The sequence below is a fragment of the Miniopterus natalensis genome, chromosome 9, assembly GCF_054644295.1.
Source record: "Miniopterus natalensis isolate mMinNat1 chromosome 9, mMinNat1.hap1, whole genome shotgun sequence".
Classification (NCBI taxonomy): domain Eukaryota; kingdom Metazoa; phylum Chordata; class Mammalia; order Chiroptera; family Miniopteridae; genus Miniopterus; species Miniopterus natalensis.
In genome coordinates this window covers 11,208,190-11,232,238 of record NC_142089.1, presented here as the reverse complement: position 1 = coordinate 11,232,238, position 24,049 = coordinate 11,208,190, and the positions used below count along the sequence as shown (strand labels likewise).

Genomic DNA, 24,049 nt, shown 5'->3' with positions numbered 1-24,049 from the left:
AATATGAAAAGCCGTATTTGTGCTGAGTACATGCCAACGAGATTGGAGGTGGTAACGAAAGCATTCAACACCAGCAACTGCTAACCAGGATGCCTGGGACCCCCAAGGGCTCTCAGCATCAAAGACTCAGGGATGGGCTGTTTCCATTTCTATGTTTTACCTCAATAAATAAACTTTCTTGCTGAAACAGGCCGATCTGAGAGGACTTCTTTGTGACACCAGATGGGTCTGCCCAGCAGGTGATGGGAGTCCAGGCAAGCAAGACACCCTCAATGATCCACACGTTATGGTTTGGGACAGTTAGTCTTCGACATAAGTGATTTAACTGACCCTGTAACACATGAACAGCTCAGGACAAGCAGGGCACCCACGGCACGTGCCCTCCTGTCTGCCACAGCCCTGCCACAGCCTGGTCTCTCTGGCCTAGCCAGTTCACTCATATCATCTATTTGCCACTTGCCATTTGTCTGGCACCACAAAGGCTACCACATGCTTTCTTTCCAAGCCATGAAGACGTCACAATCTCTGAGCAAGTTATCTGCATGAGAAGACCAACTTCCTGCATCTTATATGGTTTTATATGCGAGGCTCATAATCTTAAGAGCAACCAATAATCTGCTGCTATAGTAAGTGAAATAAGTTGAAGAAAAACTCTGAAACATAAAGAAATACAAAAATAATCTGAATACTATTAAAACCTCTCAGAAGAGGGTCAGTTGCAAATCTAAGGCAGGACTAAGTATTCCACAGGGAGGAAAAACTCACATGCAAGATACATCTCCAGTTTCACACAAAAGCCGGCATACAGTAACATCTTTCCAAGGTCCCAGTCTTGAGTTCCCTTAAACGTTCATAAATAAATGGCCTTAGGTAGAATGCAGAATCACCCCTACCCATGCACCACTACACTGGATAGAAAGAGGGACTCCAGCTCACAGCCCTCCATCCTTATGTCATCCTCAAACCTTGGGTATTTCACTGGGCTGCCCCCTGGTCTCCTTGGGAAGGGGAACCCAACAATCTAGGTAGGACGAGAACTGCTCAGACTACAGGCATCAAAGACACAACCCAAGACCACTAACACTTTAAAGGGAAAAGGAACAGGAGTGCTTAATCTAAAAGGCAACTTCAGTGAGAGGTGCAACTGCACGGGTCATCTTTGTTCCTCTAGGTCACAAGGTGGTAAGAGGCACTAACAAGGGTCATTATGCTCACTTTAAAGCATGCTTGAGAACTTTTATCCAGGAAATGGAACAATGACCAACATTCCATGTTATTACTTAGAGATTAGCACTATGGGTGGGGGGAAGGAGGGAAGGGGCAGTTTAAAGGCTACACTTAACCCCAGAAAGGCAGGAAGTTCCAGCAAAAAGGCTGTCATTCTATCCAAGTCTTGTTGGAACTAAAGCACAGCAGGAAAATCAAGCAAACCAAGGGGAATTAGAGCTATTCACAAAAGGAGGGGCCTTGGGATTAATGGACTCTTTAATTTTCAAATTTCTGAGGTTTATGGCTAATTAGGCCCCTTAACCATACTGTAATGTGATCGAATTTCAGCTAAGTTCAGGGAACAGCTGAAGGAAGAAGATGGCACAGAAATCACCCCTGGGCCCGGGGGACTGCAGACAAGGCCCATAGCACTTGCTTCCTGCCTTGATCCGCACTAATTAGACACCCCTAATTCCCCAAACAATGGCTCAGAGGGCACTGTGTAATCCACCACATACACTTGGAGAGCTCTGTTCTTACAATACTACTTACTGATAATTCTCTAATTTGTTAAAAGCACATATACACACACACAGCTCAAAGGTGGGGAGAAATGACAAAGTGAAACTGGCAAACACGTATGTGGGCAAAAATATTTAACTCTGTTAACCTACGAAAAACAAGGTCCTGTTTATAACCTATTATACTATTAGAAATCAAGGGATAAACACTCAAGGTTGACATGGGAGCATTAAAAGCACACTTGTATTGCTGGTGGCATTATGACATGGCATGACACTTTGGACAAACAATTTGGCAGAAAAAAGGAGACATTTGTAATACTTTCAACAATAAAGATAAATTTTTTTAAAAAGAAAAGAAAAACAATTTGGCAATATTTGTCAAGAGGTATAAGAGTGTTCATGCTCTGAGTCCATCCTACAAAAGAATCTGAATACATGGAAAACTGCACAAAGAACAGTCATTTTGACATTGTTTATAATGCAAAAAACTGGAAGTAACCTAAAGATGGAACATTGGGGAAGTTAATGCTGCGTCTATCACCTTCTCTAAGGAGTATCAGGCAGCCATTAAGGAATGATGGAAGGCTTCTCAGAAGTCTTAGGGCATAGAAATTATTTTTAATTATTGTTATTTTTCATCCTTACTGCAGGATGTTTTTTCCATTGATTTTCAGAGGGGGAGGGGGCGGGAGAAACATCAATGTAAAAGAGACACATGGACTGATTGCTTCCCGCACACCCCACACACATGACCAAGCCTGAAACCGAGGTTCGTGCCCTTGGCTGGAATCGAACCAGGGACTTTCAGTCCGAGGACCAATGCTCTAGCCACTGAGTCAAACCAGACAGGGCCACATAAATTATTTTTAATAGACTTTATTAGAGCAGTTATAGGTTCACAGCAAAACTGAGTTGAAGGGACAGAGATTTCCCATTAACTCCCACCCTCACTCATGCACAGCCTCCTTCACTATCAGCATGCCCCATCAGTTGCCTACAACTGATGAACCTATAGACACACCACTATCAACTAAAGTACAAAGTTTATATTAAGGTCCACTCCTGGCTACAATCTATGGATCTGGACAAATGTATACATAGTGACGTGTATCCACCATACAGAGTATCACACAGAACGGTTTTACTGCCATAAAAACTCCCTGCGCTCTGCCTATTCATCCCTCCCTCTCCCCTAACCTCTGACAACCACTAGTCTTTTTACTGTCTCCATAATTTTGCCTCTTCCAGATCTCATAGAGTTAGAATCACACAGTATGTAGCCTTTTCAGATTGGTTTCTTTCACTCAGTACTACACATTTAAGTTTCCTCCATGTCTTTTCATGGTTTAACAGTTTATTTCTTTTTTTTCTTTTTTTCCTTTTTTAAATATATCTTTATTGATTTCAGAGAGAGGAAGGGAGAGGGAGAGAGAGAGAGAGAGAAAAACATCAATGATGAGAGAGTCATTGATCGAGCCTGCAACCCAGGCATATGCCCTGACCGGAAATTGAACCCTGATCGACACTCAATCGATCCCAAGTCGACACTCAACTGCTGAGCCACGCCCGGCCGGGCGACAGCTTATTTCTTTTTGGATGTACTAGTTTGTTTATCCATTCACCTACTGAGGGGCATCTTGGCTAATTTCAAATTTTGGCAATTATGAATAAAGCTGCTATAAACATTGTGTGCAGGTCTTGTGTGGAAGTTTTCAGCTCATTTAGGTATATACCAAGGAGTGCAATTGCTGGATCATATGATAAAATGTTTAGTTTTCAAAGAAACTGCCAAACTATCTTCCAAAATGGCTAGACCATTTTTCATTTCCACCAGCAAAGAATGCAAGTTCCCAGTGCTCCACACCCTGTTCAGCATTTGGTGCTGTCAGTGTTCCAGATTCTGGTCATTCTAATAGGTGTGTAGTGGTATCTCATTGTTTGGTCATATGAATCTTTAAAAAGGAAGATAAATTATAGGCAGCCTATGCCTTAACTAATTTAAAAATTACATGTATAAAATAAAAGGACTTATAAAAAAATGAAACTGTGACTAGTGATTTCTTCCTTCTATGATCCAAACTTCGCACAATGAATATGAAGTTAAACCATATAAAACTGACAATGATCAACTATTTTGGCCTACAAACACGGCAATTTCGTATGGTTCAACCTTGTAGTATTATAATTAGAATAAGTTTTAAGTACTTCAGGCATTCACAGCATTTGTCCTTAATCTATACTACCACCCACTACTCTCTGATATAAAGAAACATGGCACACATGTGAGCAAACAAGCCAATCAGTCTAAAAGCCAATCTTTAGAAATCTGTAATCCAAAAAAGTAGAGATCCTTCTACGAGCATGTGAAACAGCTAAGAAGAAAACAGCCAATGAAAGTCAGTTCCACCATGTTCAGAGCCCAATTCTGAACGGCAGGCAGGCTCTCCCCCACTACTACATGGAGATGGCTCTCCTACGTTATAGATTCACAGGGCAGAAAGCCAGGTCACGAAAGTCAGGATGTAGGGTGAGACACTGGACGGTTTCTGTAAGAGCACGTGGTGGGGAGAAGTGTCACCCCTCCTGGGTTCCCCCTCCCTTCTGCCCGTCCTTCCAAAGGCCTCCTCCATCTTCGACCAGGCCCCACCTTTTCAAGGCCAGCACCTCAGAGAATGGTCGCTTCCCTTTTCTTCAGGACAAGGCTCATTTTATGCAACATGGTCCCGATTCCTTGTGCCCAGAAAACAAATATGAGGCCAGAAAAGGCAGATAACCATCCATGCGGGTGGAACCATTTATTAAAAATATAAGCATGGGCCCGGCTGGCGTGGCTCAGTGGTTACAGCGTCGGCCCACAGACCAAAGGGCTGCAGGCTTGATTCCTGGTCAAGAGCACGCACCTCGGTCGTGGGCTCAATCCCTGGCCCAGTTGAGGTGCATGCAGAGGCAACCAGCTGATGCCTCTCTCTCACATCAATGTTTCTCTCCCTCTGTCCCCCTCCTCCCTCTGCTCCAATCTCCCTAAAAATAAAAAAGAAAAGAAAGTATCTCAAAAGAAGGGAAACACATATACAAACCTATGTGTGTGCACAGATAAACAGACATAGATAGATACAGGTATCCACTGCCACCAACAAAGAGTAAAGAGCTTATAAACTGTTCGCTTGCTTAGTCCTCACAGCAACCCCATGAGGTAGATGTTCTAATATGAATATTTTACAGAGCCAAGAGGACTCTGCTTTATTCAACAAACCTTTTCCACACTGTTACAGTCTTCATATTTCACATCTTAAGAGCTGCAATACAACTCAATATACCATCAATTTTCAACCTACTAGTTAACATCCACTTCCTCAGTGAATACTTGCTACTGCGACTCATGTCTCCTATGTACATTGTAACAAAATAGGAGCTATAGGTCAAAGGGACCTGGGTTTGAATCCAGACCTGTCCGTACTCAGAGTACTGGCTTTCTGGATTGATCAACCAGAAAGATTCCAATCACCAGGAAGTTCTTTCACAACGTCATGTTGGAAGTGCAGTCTTGCCATGCATCCCTGGAGAAGTATTTCAAAGATGTTTCCAAATGGGCCTAAGTTTATGTGGAGATGAGACATTGGCCTACTTCAGAGTGTAGAGTCCAGATTCTAAAGTGTTAAGCATAGGACCCTCGTCCCAGTTGCCTGGCGGTTTACTGTGGGATCCGGACAAGCCACAGGCCCTGCTTGAGCAGTAAAATTCCATGGCACAACAGAGGTCAAAGGCATAAGGTTTAAAGTCAGAGCAACTGGCTCTGTGACTTACTAACAATTTACATAAGCTTCTAAATATATAATTTATAATTTACATAAGGTCACAGGGTCACGAGATCCTAAATTCGTAAGATGCCATGCTAGGAGAACTCTGGGAACTAAACTACTAAAAATACAGTAGTGCTTCCTTATCCACAGTTTTACTTTCCATGGTTTCAGTTACCTGCAGTCAACCATGATCCAAAAATATTGAATGGAAAATTCCAGAAATAAACAATTCATAAGTTTTAAATGGCCCACTGTTCTGAGTAGTATGATGAAACCCTCTGCCTGGACGTGAATCATCCCTTTGTCTAGCATCTCCTCACTATATATGCTACCCGCCCATCAGTCACTTAGTAGCTACCTCGATTATCAGATCAACTGTAGAAGTATCACAGTGCTTAAGTTCAGGTCACCCTTATTTTACTTAATAAAGTAATAATGACCCCAAAACACAAGAGTAGGGATGCTAGTAATTCAGATATGCCAAAGAGAAGCCACAGAGTGTTTCCTTTAAGTGAAAAGGCATGTGTAGGAAAAAAACAGGCATATATATATGATTCAGTACCATCCCGTTTCACATGTCCACTGGATGTCTTGAAACGTATCCCCAGCGGACAGGGGGCTACTATAGGATAATGCATGTGAAGTGCCAACTTATAAAAAGTATGCAGTAATGGATACTACTGCCTTCCTTTTCTTATTAATTGAGGGCCTACTGAATGCTTCAGATGGTTTGGAATCTGGTTTTATTTGTTCCAACACATAGACCATCACCTAAGGCTTGGAAATAATGTTTCCTTTCCTTAGAGAATCTGGCATGTAATGGAATTCAACTCACAGAATTTTATTTGTTAATCTAATGCCTCACAAGGGTGCCAGAGTAACAGTCAAGCCTCACAAAGCACTCTAAGCGCATCCCAGAAAGGTGCAACACCATTCATGTGTCCATGTTCTGCCAGTTAGTCACATGATGGGAGGGCCCTTCCTTAGGGACCATGACAACCAGTTCTAGTCTGTTATCTCAAGAAATGCTTCCTCAACAATCAATATGTACCAAACAGATACCGTGGAATCAAAATAAAAACAGGATCCTGGGGGAAATTCCCACAATGCTTCTGTGTGTTCTCCACCTGGAATTCGGCAAGCTCAGAACCCATAGTCCATCAACATGGGAAGAAAAGAAACCTATCCAGCCAGTCTTATAGTAGGCAAAAGACAAGGGAATTCTCCCTGTCCAATAAACAGCTCCGGAGGAAGTTATTTAAAGGAAGGAATGAAGACATCAAAGTGGTTAAGGAAATGTGAATAATGGACCCGTTTCCCAGGAATCTCACCTATTGTCAAATAAGATGAAAAGCAATACAGGCTGCCATGAACTTAGGATGTGGAGATCCTGCCCATCTTGTAAGCAGGTGTTGGCATCCACAGCCCAGCACTCTAAACTCTGAGGTCAAAAACCGCTGTGTGGCTGCTGCACCTCCTGGGGTTGAACTAATTAGTTTTCTGTTGGCTATCTAGGTAGGCAGTTAATTATGGCCTCTTATTTCTGGCCCTAGCTGCAAGTGTGACACAGCCAGGCGAAGAAGTAAGTTGGCCCCGAGTTCAAATGCTACCATGGTCACTGACAACTATTACCTCCATACTACGCTTGTTATTTGAGTCCACCTGGATGTACAGAGAAGAGGAAGCAGGGCAGAGAAGGAAAGACTCTACAGTACTCAGGGCCTCCAAAGTGATTCCAAACCCCGACTGTGGGTTTGAGTTACTATGTGGGATATGAAGCTCCCTTTTATTTACTATTATTACTATTACTTTTAATCCTCACCCAAGGATGTGTTTTATTGATTTTAGAGGAGGAAGGGGGGAAGAGAGAAACATTAATGTGATAGAGGAACAATGATTGGTTGCCTCCTGCGCACACCCCGACCGGGGGATAAAACCCACAACCTTTCAGTGTATGGGATGGCACTCAAGGCTTCCTTTTAAATGAGAAGCTGCAAGCTCATTTTTGACACATTTTAACATGGGCTCCAAGTCAAAAGCAAAACTAGGGGCAGCCACTTAATAGTCTGTGTTGAGCTGTGAAAGTTAAAAAAAAAAATGCTGCATGCCCTAATTGGTTTGGCTCAGTGGTTAGAGAGTTGGCCCACAGACTAAAGGGTCTTGGGTTCAATTTCGGTCAAGGGTATGTACCTTGCTTGCAGGTTCAATTCCCAGGCCCACTCGGGGTGCAACCAATCAATGTGTCTCCCTCACATCAATGTTTCTTTCTCCCTCCCCCCTGCCGTACCCCCTCTCCCTTCCACTCACTCTGAAAGGAATTATTATAAATATCCTCAGGTGAGGACTTAAAAAAAATGCTACAGAACATTTGTTAGAACCATCAACATAAATCACTTTCCTCTGTACATAAAAACATCTTTGGACCAGCCTCCAGTGTGTATTAAGAGCTAGATTTTGGAATCAGAAGGACCAGTTTAAAGGTCACCTCTATACAAGATACCTCTGAACCTCTTCGGCTCCATTTCTACATCTGCAAAACCGGGGCACGACCAGGGCTATGGTAAAGATTCCATGAGACAGCGTCCACAATGTTCATCACACAGGGGCTGGCGTAGTCCAAGTCCTCTATTGTGATAAATCCCGAGCAAATGTGCAGTGGCCCAAGAACAACCACCTCAGAAGTGAGAAAGTCAGGGCATCTCCTTAGAGTGAGCATTACACCTACATTTTTATATTTATGGTAGTCCTTACTACAAGGATTTTTTTAGATTCAATCCAGTTTTCCTCCCTGTATAATGGTGCTCATTTGCCTGACAAATGATGAAATTCCTACAAATAATGAGCCTGTATTAAGTGCCCACACGTGCCTGAGTTACAGCACTTCAGGTACATTACTCTTTTCTTTTTAAATATATCTTTTATTGATTTCAGAGAGAGGAAGGGAGAGGGAGAGAGAGATAGAAACATCAATGATGAGAGAGTCATTGATCAGCTGCCTCCTGCACGCTCCCTACTGGGGATCAAGCCCGCAACCTGGGTATGTGTGCTCTGACCAGGAATCGAACCACGATCTCCTGGATTCTAGGTCAATGTTCAACCGCTGAGCCACGGCCAGCCAGGCCGGGTACATTACTTTTTTTTTTTTTAAAGGTTTTTTTGTGTGTGTTTTTTTTAATATATCTTTATTGATTTCAGAGAGAGGAAAGGAGAGGGAGAGGGAGAGATAGAAACATCAATGATGAGAGAATCATTGACCGGCTGCAGCCCGCAGCCCGGGCATATGCCCTGACCGGGAATCGAACCCCGATCTCCTGGATCCTAGGTCAATGCTCAACCGCTGAGCCACACCCAGCTGGGCCGGGTACATTACTCTTATTTAATCCCCTCGACTACCCTGTGAAGAGGAGGATATTATGTCCATTTTACTGATCAGGAAAGTGAGGCTCAGAGAGATGATGTAACTAGTTCAAGCTCACACAGTACAGAAGCAGCCATGGTGGGATTCAGATCCACAGTCTCCTTCCACTATCCTATACAAGTGGATACTTTGTATAAAGTATCTAACAAGTGTTTGGATACTTCCAACAAGTGTTTTGCATTTCGTTTTTTTTACCATTTCCTTTACCTTTCCTCCTCCATATACCCCTAAACCCCAACACTCTAGATGCCTTAAAATCAAACACATACCCTCAAAATAAAACATTAAGCCCCTGAGGTAGCAAAGTCTTGCAGTCTCTGGAAGGTGACAGAGTACCTAAGCCAACTTGCCACCTTCAGAAAATGGATCAGAAAATAAGCACAGGACCTGGGGCCATGGGGGTTGAGATGAGGGTCACTGATTAGCACCATGCCCTGCTCCCCTCAAAAGCCCTGGGTACCAAATGTAACTGGCACTCCAGGGTTGGCCACTCATGCCAAAATAAAAAACAACACTAAGCCATTTTCCAGAAGAGTAACTTTTATTATAACCTGGAACAAAAGCACCATTTCAAACAACGTGTTCCTGGAGACACAGGTGTATGCTCTATGAGGCCCATAACCAACGAGGCTTTCCACTGAGCTGTGGGAAAGGCAATGCCTCCCCTGTGAGATAAAGCATCAAAGGGTCCAAACTCCCTCCAACAGTTTCCACACCTGAGGTCTCTTTCAGCTCTCATAACATGCTAAGAGTCCATGTCACTGATAATCACATAGTGTTATTACTGATGTTAATAATAATAGTTAATGTTACCATCCAGGTACCTGGATTTACATGTATTAACTCACTTAATCCTCATAAAATCTATCAGAAATAGATACTTTTATTCTCATCACTTCACTGTGACACAAGGAAACTGAAGCAGAGTGTGAAGGAAGCTGCCTGAGTGTGCAGGGAATCTGGCTCCAGAACCTGCCCTTCACTGCTCCTGGACTCTGGAATCAAAGCTGCCTAGGATCTTCCAGAAGCTCCCAGGATGGACAGTTGTATGACTTTGGGCCAAGGGCCCAGTGCCCACCATGTAGAGAGCCACCAGTGAATGCCAGTGTAATAAGGATCACTGTTCCCCAAGCCCTGAGCCTGCTACTGCCAGCACCTCCAGACAGTCTTCAATGCCAGGAGAAGCCTGAACAGACAAAGAATGTGCTGACCTCATCTCGTAGGCAGACTCACTCAGCTTCTTCTGTTCGTGTCCTCACCTGAAGTGACAGTGACTGACTAGAAGCCCATACTGACTTTATGAGAAGCCACATGTGGCCCAGGGCTCAAGCCCAAAGGGAGATCTGGACACGGCTAGAAAGTCTCACACCAGAATCATCCCTCCCTAGTGTTTAGTCTGTTTTAGGCTGAACTGCATGAAATGCTGATATTTAACCACTTCTGAAGTAGAAAAACAGCAATTTCACGAGGTTCAATCTAATGGGGGAGGAATCCTTACATTTATTTATGTATTTATTCTTAATCATCACCCACTGCTTTCAGAGAGAGTGGGAGGGAGGGGCAGGAAGAGGCGAGGGCAAGAACGAGAGCGAGAGAGAGAAGGGAGGAAGGACGGATGGACGGACATTGATGTGAGAGAGACATATCGACTGGTTGCCTCCCACACGCGCCCTGACTTGGGCTGGGGATCAAGCCTGCAACCAAGATATGTGCCTTTGGCCGGAATCGAACCCATGACCCCTCAGTCCGCGGGCCGATGCTCTAACCACTGAGCCAAACCAGCTAGGGCAAGCTCTTCCATTTATTAAGGCCCTACTAGACAGACAGACAGACATACACACATTCATTCACTCATACATTCCTTCACTTGACAACCAACAGTTGTCAATAAGTTGTCACAATGATAAGAATGTGCACAAAAAAACAACTGTTCTGTGCCAAAAACCAAGGCAAGCCCCTACCGATGTCAGCCTAAGACATATCTAATATTTGAAAATTTAGTAGATTTCTTTCTAAAAAGAGACCATAGCTCAGCAAGTTCCAACTGCTTTCATTTCAACAACCTGAACCAAAAAAACTTTAACTTCTAACCTAAACCGACTTCAGCCACTGCAGTCGGACCTATAGGTGAACCTCTCTCAACCTCAGTTTCCTCATCCATAAAATAGGCGTCCTGGTGAGTCCACACATATGAGAGCAGGAGAGCAGAGCTGAATAAGCATGAACTTTTGAGTGAGATGGACCCGGATCCTCTAACTAGCTGCCACTAACTAGCTGGGGTAGGCAAGTCACTAAATCTTTCTGAGCCCGTTTCCTGAACTGCACAATGAGGAAACATCTTCATGGGGCTGGAGTTGAGAGTTAATGAGACAGTGACTGAGTATCCAGCAGAAACACTGGCAGAAGGAAGGTGGTATTGCTGTGACTAACCGAGAATCCAGGAGGGACTACTTAATAACTTAGGGGATGAAGACTGCTATCTCGGAGCACTTCCAACCTCTGGTCCATGAGCGCACTCCTTAATACCAGGTCAGAGACATCAAACCTCAGGACTACCAAGGGTCCAGACCCACTGTGGCTGAAAGAGATTTCAAAACGGAAGCTGTCTGGAGGATACACAAGGAAGCAAGGACAGTGCACTTCAGAAATCGTCAGCAGCGGAAAGCTCCTAAGTTGCCAAGCCTGGCCACTACTGTGCCGGGGTCTGTGTTCCTCAGTGACAGGTCCGAATCCAGCCCCAGGAACCACACATTGACCAGAAGTCACCAGTAAGCTATGCTCAGCAAAACCAAGCCAGAGATAAGACAGGGGAACATGGGCACCTCCTTCAGTGGCCATAGTGGCCTGAAGTCAGACTTCACCAGGAGTGTGCAGTGGATAAAAAGCTCCTCTTCTCAGCTTCCCAGCACAAGATTGCATGCTGGAAGCCCATCCAAGTGAAGCCAGATGTACACCATCAGGGCCAAAGCCTCACAATGGAGAAGCCTTGAGTAGCAACATCAGATGTGAGCAATCCAGACCTGAACTCTCCACTTACCTACCAATCACAGCTATGGCTGGGAAAGGAAGGGGGCATTTGGCATCACCAGGAAATGCTCAATTCCAACAGGAGGCTGCTCGTTATTCACATACCCCAGAAGAAGGGTATGTACAAAAGCATGTTTTCATGATATTTCACTTGGTAAATAAATATAGTGAGTCCTATGCCTAAATCTTCTACGGACAGTAAGTCCAAATAATGCTAAATAGCATAATGGTTTCAGATCAAATGATGCTAACTCAGAAGGGTCATGCTGAGTTGACTGCAAAAAGAGGAAGCTTCACAGGGCACTATAAGCAGTGGGTGGAGTTCAGGGTCTGAGCCAGTGGTAAGGACAGCTTTATCTGCAGCATGGTAAGAACTTTTCAGCCAGAAAACACTGACCAGGAAACCCTTAAGATTGCCAGCCTTGGGCATGGGACTCTACCTCTTTGGGGTCTCAGCAGAACAAGGGGCTATCACTTGCCTTCCAGGTTGGCTGGGAGGCAAAATGAAACACCACCTATCAACCATCCATATTGATAAAATAACCATGTAATGACCAACACTCCTGCCATACTTACAAAGTGCCAGGCATGGTCTATACCTTCCACATACAAACTCACTTAATCCTCACGATAACCCCTATAGGGCAAGTGGATGGTAACCACTAAGGTAGCTGCCTTGAAAGAAATACGACTGCTGGACTGGACATTTATCACTAGGAAGCTGTAAGTGAAGGCTCCTTTTCACAAATGTCCAGAAGTGAGCAGGCCCCTAAGCCCACTGTGTCGTGGACTTCCGCCACCCTGGCTCTGCACGTATGATAAAGTCGGTTAGAATCTCAGAAATACCTGCTTCCACCTGCCTCCTCGATTTAAGACTCACATTCTAGCAGGCCTCTCTGACCACTCAGAGAGCGTCCGTGAATGAGTGACCTAACGGAAAGAACACTAGAGGCAGAAGTACCTGAGGGTCACTACCCAGGAAGGACTTGGTTTCCTCGTCTGTGGACTGAGGGTGACGTGAGAACCTGCTGCACAGGGGTGCTCTGGGTATGTAAAAGTGGTTCATTAAAAAGAGCTCCTGTCACTGTTAAAGTCACCATGCAGCACCTCACCCTGCAGCTCTGGTCTCTGCCCCCTCAGCAGACTGGGCAGCTTAGGCGTCTATTTGACCAGAGCCTACTGCCATGCAAATTGAGCAAAACTTGGAGCCACAGTGGACACAGAATGGCTGCCTAGATGGATCACTGGGCTATCCAGAATGAAATCCCCAGTCAGTTGTTAATAGGATATCAAGGCTTTACAAACACCACTATCTAGGATTTAAACTGACCAGAAATAGTTGTTGGGTCTATGATAAACCATCCTATCAGAATGCCTTCAAGGGGGAGCTCTGGGGACAGAAGCATCACCCTCAGCCCCAGAGGTGGTAAATCACAACATCTCACTCTGCCTTCCTATCTTTCTCAACCATTCCTTCCTTTCCATATCCTCAGCCGCACAGTGTCAGGTCCTTCGTAGCCTCACAGCTGATGCCTGCAAATGCTCTGTGACTTCCCCAGTCCTTCCTGCACACCATGGCCAAATGACTCTTCCTAAAATACCGCTACTATGCCAGCCTCCTCAAATTTCTACCTGCCCTGTCAAAAATGTAACTGGCTCCACACTGTCTCATGTCTCAGATCAAATGCAAACTCCTTAGCTTAGAAACTCAGGCGCTCCACAACTCCCTCCTAGACTGAGGCACCCAAACGCACTCTCTCTACTCCATGACTGGTCCCCAAATTCACAAGGCTGACCATCCTCCTGACCTTTGCTTTTGTCCCAGGCCCCTGCCTAGAATGGCCTCTCCTTGACTGCCCTCTACCCCATTCTCTCTGCCTGGGCCAGGTCTCCAGAGGCTTCATGCTGAATATTGGCTGGAGTGGGCTGCAGGGCTTCCTGGAGGAGGTAGAATGCAAGCCAAGCCTGCAGGGATGGCAGACAAGGTGCTTTTAAGTCTTTTCTAGTACCACTTCCTCCCTGTTGCACTTAATTTCCTGGATGCATCTTGCCTCCCCCTGTGGATTAGAAAAAGGAGATTATGGCTTCTATCTGTGTCCCTTCCTCTATGGAAAGCAGAATAAGGAAAATGGTAATCATAGCTACCACTTACTGTGTGCTAAGCACCAGATTAAGTATATTACACATTTAATTTCTTTCTCCTGCTACCCCTATAAGACGTTATCCTCAAGAAACTGAGGCCCTGGCCAGGTAGCTCAGTTGGCTAGAGCATTGACCCGATAAGCCAAGATTGCAGGTTCGATCCTAGGTCAGGGCACATACAAGAAACAACCAATAAATGCATAAATAAGTGGAACAACAAATCGATGTTTTTCTCTCTCTCTCTTTAAAAAAAAAAAAAAAAGGGAAGGAAGGAAGGAAGGAAGGAAGGAAGGAAGGAAGGAAGGAAGGAAGGAAGGAAGGAAGGAAGGAAGGAAGGAAGGAAACTGAGGCCAAGGGAGATTAGGATCCTCACTCAGGTAACGTACTGAGTGGCAAAGACAGGACTCCAACCCAAATCTGCCAAGCCCACATTCTGTGAAGCAGGCAGCAAACAAAACACAGCCACGTCTCCGCTTACACCCTTCATTCACTCAGTGCTTATGAAGCGCTTACCAAGCGCCAGGCAGCCAGTGCAAGGTGTGGAGCAGTTCCTGGATGGGAGAGCTTCTGGTGTGCAAAGAGAAGGGCAGGCACACTCCACAAGGTCTGGGAATGAAGCCTGGCACAAGCGCCAACTTTCTCTTACGTCTCCTGCCATATCTCACACAAATGTGCTTGCAATTATATTAAATAAGGCTCTTCCTCCTTAAACTTTAGGCATATTAAACAGACCCCTCCCTCACCCCCAATAATGCAAGCTGAGAGGGCACAGACCCTTGCCTGTCTTGCTCATCACTGTGTCCTCCGCACATAAAGCAGCACAGAGGAGGCAGTTAACAAATGTACAGTGAATTACTGTTACCCTGTAGCTTCAGGTAGCCCCCAACACACTTCTGCATTCGCCTAACCTGTATCTGCCTAACAGCAAACATTTCCCCAACCGGGAAACAGGAGTCTCAGTGGTCCATGTACCTCCCCAGCCACTTCCTTGCGCTGTCTGTCATCTGTCCTCTTCCCTTCCCCACAGAATGTGAAACACAGGACTTCCAAGCTATAAACAGGAATATCTGCTTTCGAATGTATCATTTATCTATCATCTCCTTAATCTCAAGCTATCAATCGTTGGCTACTTTTTCAAGCATTCCACCAAAGAGAGGCCAGCTGGATTTAAATGAACAGGGCTGTATGTACATGAGGGATCCAAGCTGAGCCCTGTACCTCACTCACACCAGGAGACCAGCCATGACACATTAGTGTTAACTATATTGTTTCACTTTGTAACAATATGACAGGCATCACCTATCAGTTCCTGTCGGGCAAAACCATCTGTTAGTCGGAGAGCCAATTCATGAGGGGGGCCCTCACCTGTCTCGTCTCCCTGCAACAGCCCCACCACCAGCACCAGAATCGTAACTCTAAATTAGAATAATTCCTAAGTTAGAAGCTCAAGCTGTGTAAGGAAAAGTGCTTTAAACTGTAAAGCACTTACAGACAGTGGTAAGATTATTACCTGCTAAGGGAATGCATAAAAATTCCATTTGCCTATGCATTCTTAGCCGATGCCAACAAAAATCATGGAATTTACTCAACGTCCAATGCATTTTAGATTCTCAAACTGCTACTTCCCTCCATGGACAGCCAAGATCTAACTGTTTCCTCTACCATCGAACCTGCTGAAAATAAAAACCACAGTGTTCTCAATTCATTTACCTATGCTGCAACCCCACACCACCACCTCTGTCCTATCCCAGCTGTCTACACAGTTTCTTAGAGTACTCTGGTAGGGAATAAATTTGACAATAAGCAGTCAGAAATCACTTTATCAACCCAGGGGATACTAAGAACAAGTTATTGAGAGAATGAGTATGAACTCCAAGAGGCTAAGTTCATGGACATAGACACACCCCAAAAAAAGAGCACTCCAAGCTAGTTCCTTCAGTGCGAGGTGCTCTTCCAGGCCCCAGGGTATACAGCCATGGAAAACACAAGACAAAAATCCCTACCCTCAAAGGGCTCCCGTTCTGGCACAGGCTAAGTATGCCTGCATCACCATACTACTACTTCACTATTAAATGAGGTGTCCTACGCAAAGGACCCAGCACACAATCCACAGTCAATAAATGTTCCTATGCTTCCCTTAAATAGCTCAGTTGGTTAGAGGACTGTACATGCTGCTCCTCCCTTGCATCTCTGAGTACCCCATTATTATGTTTTCTAAGTGTGTTCTTTATATCTTCCCACACTTAAGCAACCTGGGACAATGGGAAAGACGACAAAGTTTAGAGCCTGCCAGGTGCACTTACACTGACTGAGCAACACCTTGATTAAGTTATTCAACCCTCTGAGCCTCAGCAGAATTCTTCACCTGTAAAATGGAAACAGCACTTCCTCAAAGGGCTCAGTATGGATTAAATGAGCTCACATAGGCGAAGCTCACAGCCCCTCAAGAAACAGCAGCCCTTTTCCTCCAACCTTCCCAGAGTCCTTTCAGATTGTCCAAACAAGACCAAACACAGGCCTCTTGAGAAGCCTCCTGGGTTATTTAAGGGCATTTTCCCATCACATTTGGAGAACCTGGCACCCAGGGCTAAGGCAAGATGCCCCTCCCAGCCTTGAGTAGCCCCACCAGGCAACCCCACCCACTCTCCCTGCTTTCACCGTAAGAACAAATTTACAAAACCACACTCCACTTTAAAGTCCTCACCCAAATCTGTCTACAAGTGTCTTTCCCCACCCAGGCCTAGGGCTGGGCCACCACCCCTTGGGCCAATTCTCAGCCAATGAAGAGAAGTCAATAGCATGAAAAATGCCATTGGCTGCATTTCAAATTAATATACAGGAAGGCATCAAGAAAAAAGTTGGGCAGTCTGAATTAGTCACCCTAGTTCAGCAGCAACATCCCCTAATTAAACAAGGAACCAAGATTCTCAAAACCCTTTGGGGCTCAAAGTCCACATGCACAGATCTGCCCAGATCTGGGTGGGAGAAGCAGGTGGACAGCCAGAGCTCTGTCAGTTCACTCCCCAAAGGTTCCTTGGCCATGTGAAACAGAAGCCCTCGGGCCCTTCCAACCGAGGTGCTGGGCCTCTCTGCAGAAGGTTCCAAAGTGGACAGGGGAGCAGGCTCACACGTGCCGGCCTCTGTGAAACCTCAAGCCAGCCGGAGCGCCCAGAGAGGACCTGCCTTCATTACCAAAACAAACACCACGCGTGGGGCTAGCTTCTCCCTCCGAGACTGGCTCACCTGATCCAAGACACCTCCATAATCAGCAGTTCCAACCCTCACGAGCTGACAGTTCAGGGGGAAAGGGAGGCTGCGCCTGCTGGGGTGCATCGTGTTCAGGCCGTATGTTGGCCCGGGGGTCGCCCGGCCCCGCCAAGGGCTGCGGCCTCACAAGGGCGATTGTGCGTTCATCCCCGCCCTGCGGGCTCCCCCACCCTGGTGCCTCCGCTCTCACTCAGGCCTGGCCGTCGGCAGGACGCCCCGCAAGCACCGCACCCGCGGAAGGGCCCGCACAGCGCCGCGCTGCCTGCCGGGCCCAGATGCCCGCCCTTCCTTCTCGCTCCCAGACGGCCTCCCCAGAAGGGGCGACCCTCAGACCTGAGGAGGCACAACCCCGACACCACCCCGCTCCCCACTCCGGGCTGGAGAGGTGCCCTCGCTTCCTAGAGACGGGCAAAGAAGGTAAGTGGAGGGGACCCCCCCCCCCGGGTCGGGGGCCCAGCAGAGAGCAGGGTCCTGGAGGGAGGGTAAAGCCCAGGACAGAAGGGGGCGGCGCAGGCAACTCTCGAGAGTAGCGGGAAGTCCAGGGAAGGGGGTCACGGGGGGTGGCGTGAGGGGACGTCCAGGCGGAGGCATGGGCGGAGGAGGGGGAGGTCCAGGCTAATGACCAGGGAGGGAAGAGGAGATTCAGGCTGAAGCCCTGGAGGAGGGGAAACAAATCTAGACTGAGGCCACGGGAGGAGTTGACGGGGTCCGGGCTGAGGCCACGGAGGATGGCGACAGAGGCCTAGCCCGGGCCACGGGAGGGAGAAACGACGGCCTAGCTGGGGCTGTAGGGACGAGGACAGGGGGCCCAGCCCAGGCCTTGGGGAGGAGGAGGGGCGACCACTCCTGGGTTACCCGAGGGGGTGCCTGGCCCCTCGGTCCAGCAGGGTCAGGGTGCAGCCTGGACTAGGGAGGAGTCCAGCCTGCACCCCGAGGTGGAGAGTGGGACTCCGGCTTGAACCAAGGGCGGGGACTGCAAAGGGGTGGAGGGGTCGCTGCCCACCCAAGCCGCCCGAGCCGGCCGCCCCCTCCAGAGCCCGCGGGGTTGGTGTCTACCTGAGGTCCCGGGCCCCGCCCCTCCCCCACCCGGGGGCACCCACCCTTCACGGGCCGGGGGTCGGCGGAGGGAGGCGGACGTGAGCTCCGGCGGGGGTCCCGGGGGCTGAGGGAGGGTGACGCCGGGCTTTTACCATGGTGGCGGCGTCGGCGGCGGTCCCGGTCCCGGCGTCTGTGGCTCTCCCCCCAGCAGCAGGGCCCGGCGCTTCCACTTCCCCGGGTGCCCAGGAGTGAACATCCGGGTCAGCGCCCCCCTCCCCCCGCGCCGAGCCGCCGCCACCTTCCTTCCCCGCCCCGGCCGGGCCCGGGCCCGCCCCCCACGCAGCCGGCTCTCGGCCAATGAGCGCGCAGGGCCGCGGCGATCGCCAAGTATGGAGAGCCGCGCGGGGGGGCGGGGCGCCGATCAGGGAAGTGAGGGGCGGGCAGGGGCGCGGCGGCCGGCGGGGTGGGCGGGCCCGGCGGCCGGGGCCCGCGTGGCTGCTGGGCCCGCACCGGGGCTGACAGCCGGGGAGGACTTTCTCCCGCACCCAGACCCAGCCGTGGGCGCTGGGGCTGCAGAAGCGGGTAGCGGGAGGAACTGTGCCCGCGGGCCTCCGGGGCGGGGACGCGGAAGGCACTGGGACTGGGAGGGGTCAGCCCCGCCCCGCCCCGCCCGGGGCTCGCGCGCACTCCCGCGGCGGACCCGGACCCGGAACTGGTGCGGCCCGCGGGCCCTGCCGGACTCGGAGAGCGCGCGGGGAGCGAGCCTGGACCGGGACCCGGTGCCGCTTCGGGTGCGACCTGGATGGAGCTAGTGGCTGCGCCCGCGCCCGATCTCTTAAAAAAGAGCCTTGGGCCACACCACTTATTGAGCGCTTACTACCTACCAGGCCTTGTTGGAGGCGCCGAAAGAGAACAGGTGGACAAGACGTCAAGATGTCGCCTGAGCCACCTACTGCGGGGTAGCTGTGAGGGCGACACAGGCAGTGATCAGAAAACTGGGCTCAGTAAATGCTAGGCGGTGTATTTGTACACCTGCCACAGAGAACTAACCCATTTGTCCAGTGGGGCTTCCCCACTCCGCAGAATGACTCAAATTCTTTTTTCTTTATTCCTCGTCATTCAGTAAATATTTGTGGAGCTTGTTTTGGAAGGCAGGAGACCTGGGATGCTAGCCCTGCCCTCCCTAGCTTGCTCGCTCTCTTGGGAGAATCAAACCAGGTCACCTATGAGGGGGCTGTAAGCTGGAGTGTTGCATAAATGACAGGGATGATTACCGGGAGGTAGGCCATGTCCTAGCACCCCCCCACCCTCACCCCGGAAAACTCATAGTGGAGTAAAACCTGCCACTGGTGTCAAAGGTGATCTAAGTAGGTTCCCCAAGAATGACTCAGACCTGTATTATGGAATGGTCCTTACAGATTCTTTTCACTTGGTAAGTATTTATTGAGCACCTACTGTATACAAGCATAAGGATCTAAGGATAAAGCAATGAACAAGACAGTCCATGTTATTGCAGATCTTGAACTTTGGAGGGGAGACAATCAGCTACTAAGTAGACAGAGTGTCAGGTGGTGATTGGAGATGTGGAGAAAAATCAGAGAGAGGGAATAGGCAGGCAGCCGGTTAGCAAAATGAGGCCAGAGAAGGCCTAACTAAGTAACATTTCATCAGAAGGAGGCATAAGCAATGGCAAAGGCCTGGTGGGGACAGTCCCTGGTGTGTTCATGGAACAAGGTGGCTGCCCTAGATTGAGCAGAGGGAGACTGGTGGGAGCTGAGGTCAGAGAGGTGCAGAGCAGTAACAGGATCTCTCTGGCCTGTGCTTTAAAAGGATCGGGAGGCTGCTGTGTTCTGAATGGACTGTAGGGGGACTAGGGCTGTTAGAAAGCTAGTTCTGTATTCAAGGCATTTTTTATTTAAAAAGCACTTACAGTATTTGGGGCTTCCTATGTGATAGACACTGTTGACCGCTTTACAAATAGTAAGTCATTTAATCCTCATAACAGAGACCCGAAGAGGTAACCCAGGGTCACACAGCAAAGAAAGATGAAGGTGTCTCCCTCGGGGCGGTAACATTGAGGTCTCAAGGAGAGATCACATTCTGGATTTTTGCTGATGGATTGGTAGTGGTCATGAGAAGAAGAAAAGAGTCAAGGATAATTCTAAGATTTTTAGCCTGATCAACATTGGAATGACTTGCCATTTATTGATCTGTGGAAGATTATAGGAGGAACAGGGATTTGGGGGTGGCATAAGGGTCAGTTTGGGGCAAGTTATATTTGAAATTGCCTATTGGAGATATACATGGAGATGCCAAATAATCAGACATGGAAGCCTGGAGTTGGGAGAAGAAGCTGGAGTTGGTGATAAACTTAGGAGAACTATCAGCTAATAAATGATAGTTTAAGGTACTTAAGAGTACAAGTCAGCCCAGCCAGGTGTGGCTCAGCAGTTGAGCATCGACCTATGATCCAGGAGATCAAGGTTCGATTCCACCTCGGGGCGCATGCCCGGGTTGCAGACTCGATCCCCAGTGGGGGCGTGTACAGGAGGCAGCCGATCAATGACTCATCATTGATGTTTCTCTCTCTCTCTCCCTCTCCCTTCCTCTCTCTGAAATCAATAAAGATATATTTAACAAGAAAAACAGCACAAGACAACTAGGTGAGCTCATGTAAGAGGTGAATGTAAAAGAGAAAGGTCAAGAAGGTAAAGAGGAGCCAGCAAGGCAACCAAGAAGGAGGACCAGAGAAGGTGGTGTCCCTTCTGGAAGCCAAGGGATAAATCGGGGCACACAGGAAAGTTTTGTGAAAGAAACAACACTTAAACTATTTACTTGAAGAAATAAGATTGAAAGGAAGACTTGTTCAAATTGAGATCATATGTAGGAAAATGCTTTTTAAATGTCAAAAGATGATACTACATTCCAGCATATAACAACAACTTGCACACAGTAGGTGCCCATATGTGTTTGCTGAATTGAGGCAGGGTGGCAGGGGAGCCCAGAGCCAAATAGGACCACGACCTGAGAAAAGAAACAATCTCCAGAACCTTGGTGAAACAGCCTTCCACTAAGTATTAATTTTTTTGTGATGCTCATCAGCTACTATAGGACACGTTAAAGCAGGCCTTACCCAGAAGTTCACCCAACATGGTTCCTATCCTTCCTTCTTCAATTAAGTCCCCGCAGCTGCAACTGTTGGATTAATAAATGCACAAGTGTCCAAGGGCTGGGGATTGCTTAGCTCCTAAATCACCTCTGACTTAAAGGCCTGGGACTGCTTCCTGAGTTGTGGATCTCGGATTACTAACAGTGGTTTTAGATGTTTTATTTTGTCTTTGGAGACACGAGAACTCTAGAATTAGCCAGCTTTTAACCCCTCCCTAGACCAGGAGGGAAAGAACACCACCTGGTAATGCCATCTTCCCCATCATTCAGCTGGTTCAGAGGTCACTTCTGGGGTATCTCCCACATATGCACACCCTCTCTTTTCTGCAATTTAACCCTTCCCTCATCCTTATTTATAGTTTGGGTGGAATTGAGCCCAACCCCAACTCCAGAGAGAGGATTCTGATTATCCGAAGCTGAAGTATGGCTTTGGCTATACTAATTGGTTTGGGGATGGGCCCTTGACATAATTTGGGCCATAGTATTTTCTACGGAACACTGATGAAAATAAACTCTGTTTGAAGAGGGTGGCTCATCAAGTAAGTTAGGGAAATGCTGTAAACAATATTACCTCTTGGGGATCTATTTCTCAGGATCCTTACACTTCAATTACCCTGTCTCTCCCCAGATTGTTCAACGACTCCCTCTCAACCAGATGATTACTGTGGTTTTAAACATGCCTAAGTGTCTCAGACCTATGTTAAAAAAAAAAAAAAGCCTACATGAATCCCATACCCCCTCTAGCCTACCGCCTACCACCATCTCCGGCCTTTGCAGCTACAGAATGGGCAGTATTTCCTCTCCCCACTTTCTAACTTCCCATTCCATGCCAGAACCACATGGATGGTTTTCATCCCCACTTCTTTTGACTCCCCAGTAGCATGTTACACTGTTGGCCCCTCCCACCCCCGTGAAACATCTGCCATTGACTCCATGACATCACATGACTCTCCTGGTCTTAATCCTACCTCTGTGGTGGCTCCTTTCCTGTGTCCTTTACAGACTCATTCTCTTCTACACAACCACTAAACGATGGGGCTCCTTAAGGCTCCATCATGGGAACTCGCCGCCTTTTACTCTGTGCTTTCTCCTTAGACAAGCTCATCCACGCTCATGATTTTATTTACTCAGTCATGAGCCCACCCCTGGAGCTGGCAGAGATGGGGACCTGATAAAGGGGGAGGAGAGCTATTTCCTTGATACAGGGAATCAGGGTACTATCACCAAAAGTAGGAGAAAGACGTTGAAGAATAGAAAAAAAAAACATCCACAACACAGGGTCATTACACGCATGCATTCTGGGTAAACTCATACAAGTGAATGAATGACACAGGCTCCTGGGGCTCAGAAATTTCTAGTTATTGGAACCTTGAACAGGAATGAACACGGCACAAAAACTGCTGATTTCCTTTGAAGACAGAACACTGTGGTTTGTCGAGGAGGCAGCCTCGGCTAGACAGCTTAGATCAACTTTCTCCACCCCGCAGCATCTTGAAAGAACATGTAGCAGGAAGGGGGAGGTAGACAGACCACTAGTAACCCACTTTGTTTTAATACATCGCCAAAGTCTTCGGTGCCAAGAGGATACTTTAGTCTGAGGTTAGATACCGTCGTCTCATGGCTTCATTTTTGCTTTTCTAATAGGTACCTGGGAGAACTTACAGCTGCCTCCTGCTGGACCAGAAGTATCTGTATCCTGACCATCTGTGGGGTCTTGCTCAGAGTTATAGAAAGGCTTCTCACATGCGGGCCAGCTGTTGGAGTTTTTATATGCATATTTGGGGGAATTCATGTTTAGTTTATTAAGCTGGCCAGCCAACCGCCCACCAGGCTCAGGATGGCCTCTGCAATGTGTCTAAGGCTGACGTGACCCTTCAGACTCAGAAGAATCGGCATCGCCTCCTCCTCAGAGCATTCTCTGACAATCCCCTCAAAAGCTATGTGGGGCCTGCTCAGTGTTCCCAGGGAAACCCTGTACTGAGTATGTCTTATGGAATCACTTTTTCACTTGTAATTTACCCTGCTGCTCTCTGGGCTCCTTGAGGCAGGGGCTGTGCGTCATATCACAAGCAATTAGCATAGTACCTGGAATATGGTGCACTATGAATGAAGCCAGAGGCACTCCAAGCACACTCATCCAGGATGCAAACCCAGGCCATCCTCAGCTCCTCCCGAGCACTATATCCCTCATTCCAATCAGACATGGCAATGTTCCAAATGAAACTAAACCAGATGCAGAACTGACGTAGGAGCTGAAAAAGTGGGAAGACTTGGAGACCAGTCTGATGAAAGGCTATAATAAAAGATCAGAGCAACGAACAATTAGAAAAAGTTTAAAAATACCATTTGCCATAAAGTCAAAAAGCATAAAATACTTAGGGATACATTTAATGAAAGACGTACAAATCCTGTATATTTTGGAAACTAGAAAACATTGCTGAGGAAAATTAAAGATC

General features: G+C 47.5%; 1 protein-coding gene across 1 annotated transcript in view; it reads right to left on the bottom strand.

Moving 5' to 3' along the window:
• CAPZB (capping actin protein of muscle Z-line subunit beta) overlaps positions 1 to 17,453 on the bottom strand; it is a 113,346-nt gene extending 95,893 nt beyond the window's left edge. Inside the window, exon 1 of the mRNA XM_016214617.2 lies at positions 17,364 to 17,453. Within this exon, the coding sequence (XP_016070103.2) occupies positions 17,364 to 17,453 (90 nt within the window). The remainder of the gene's footprint in view (positions 1 to 17,363) is intronic.
• Between the last annotated feature and the right edge of the window lie 6,596 nt (positions 17,454 to 24,049).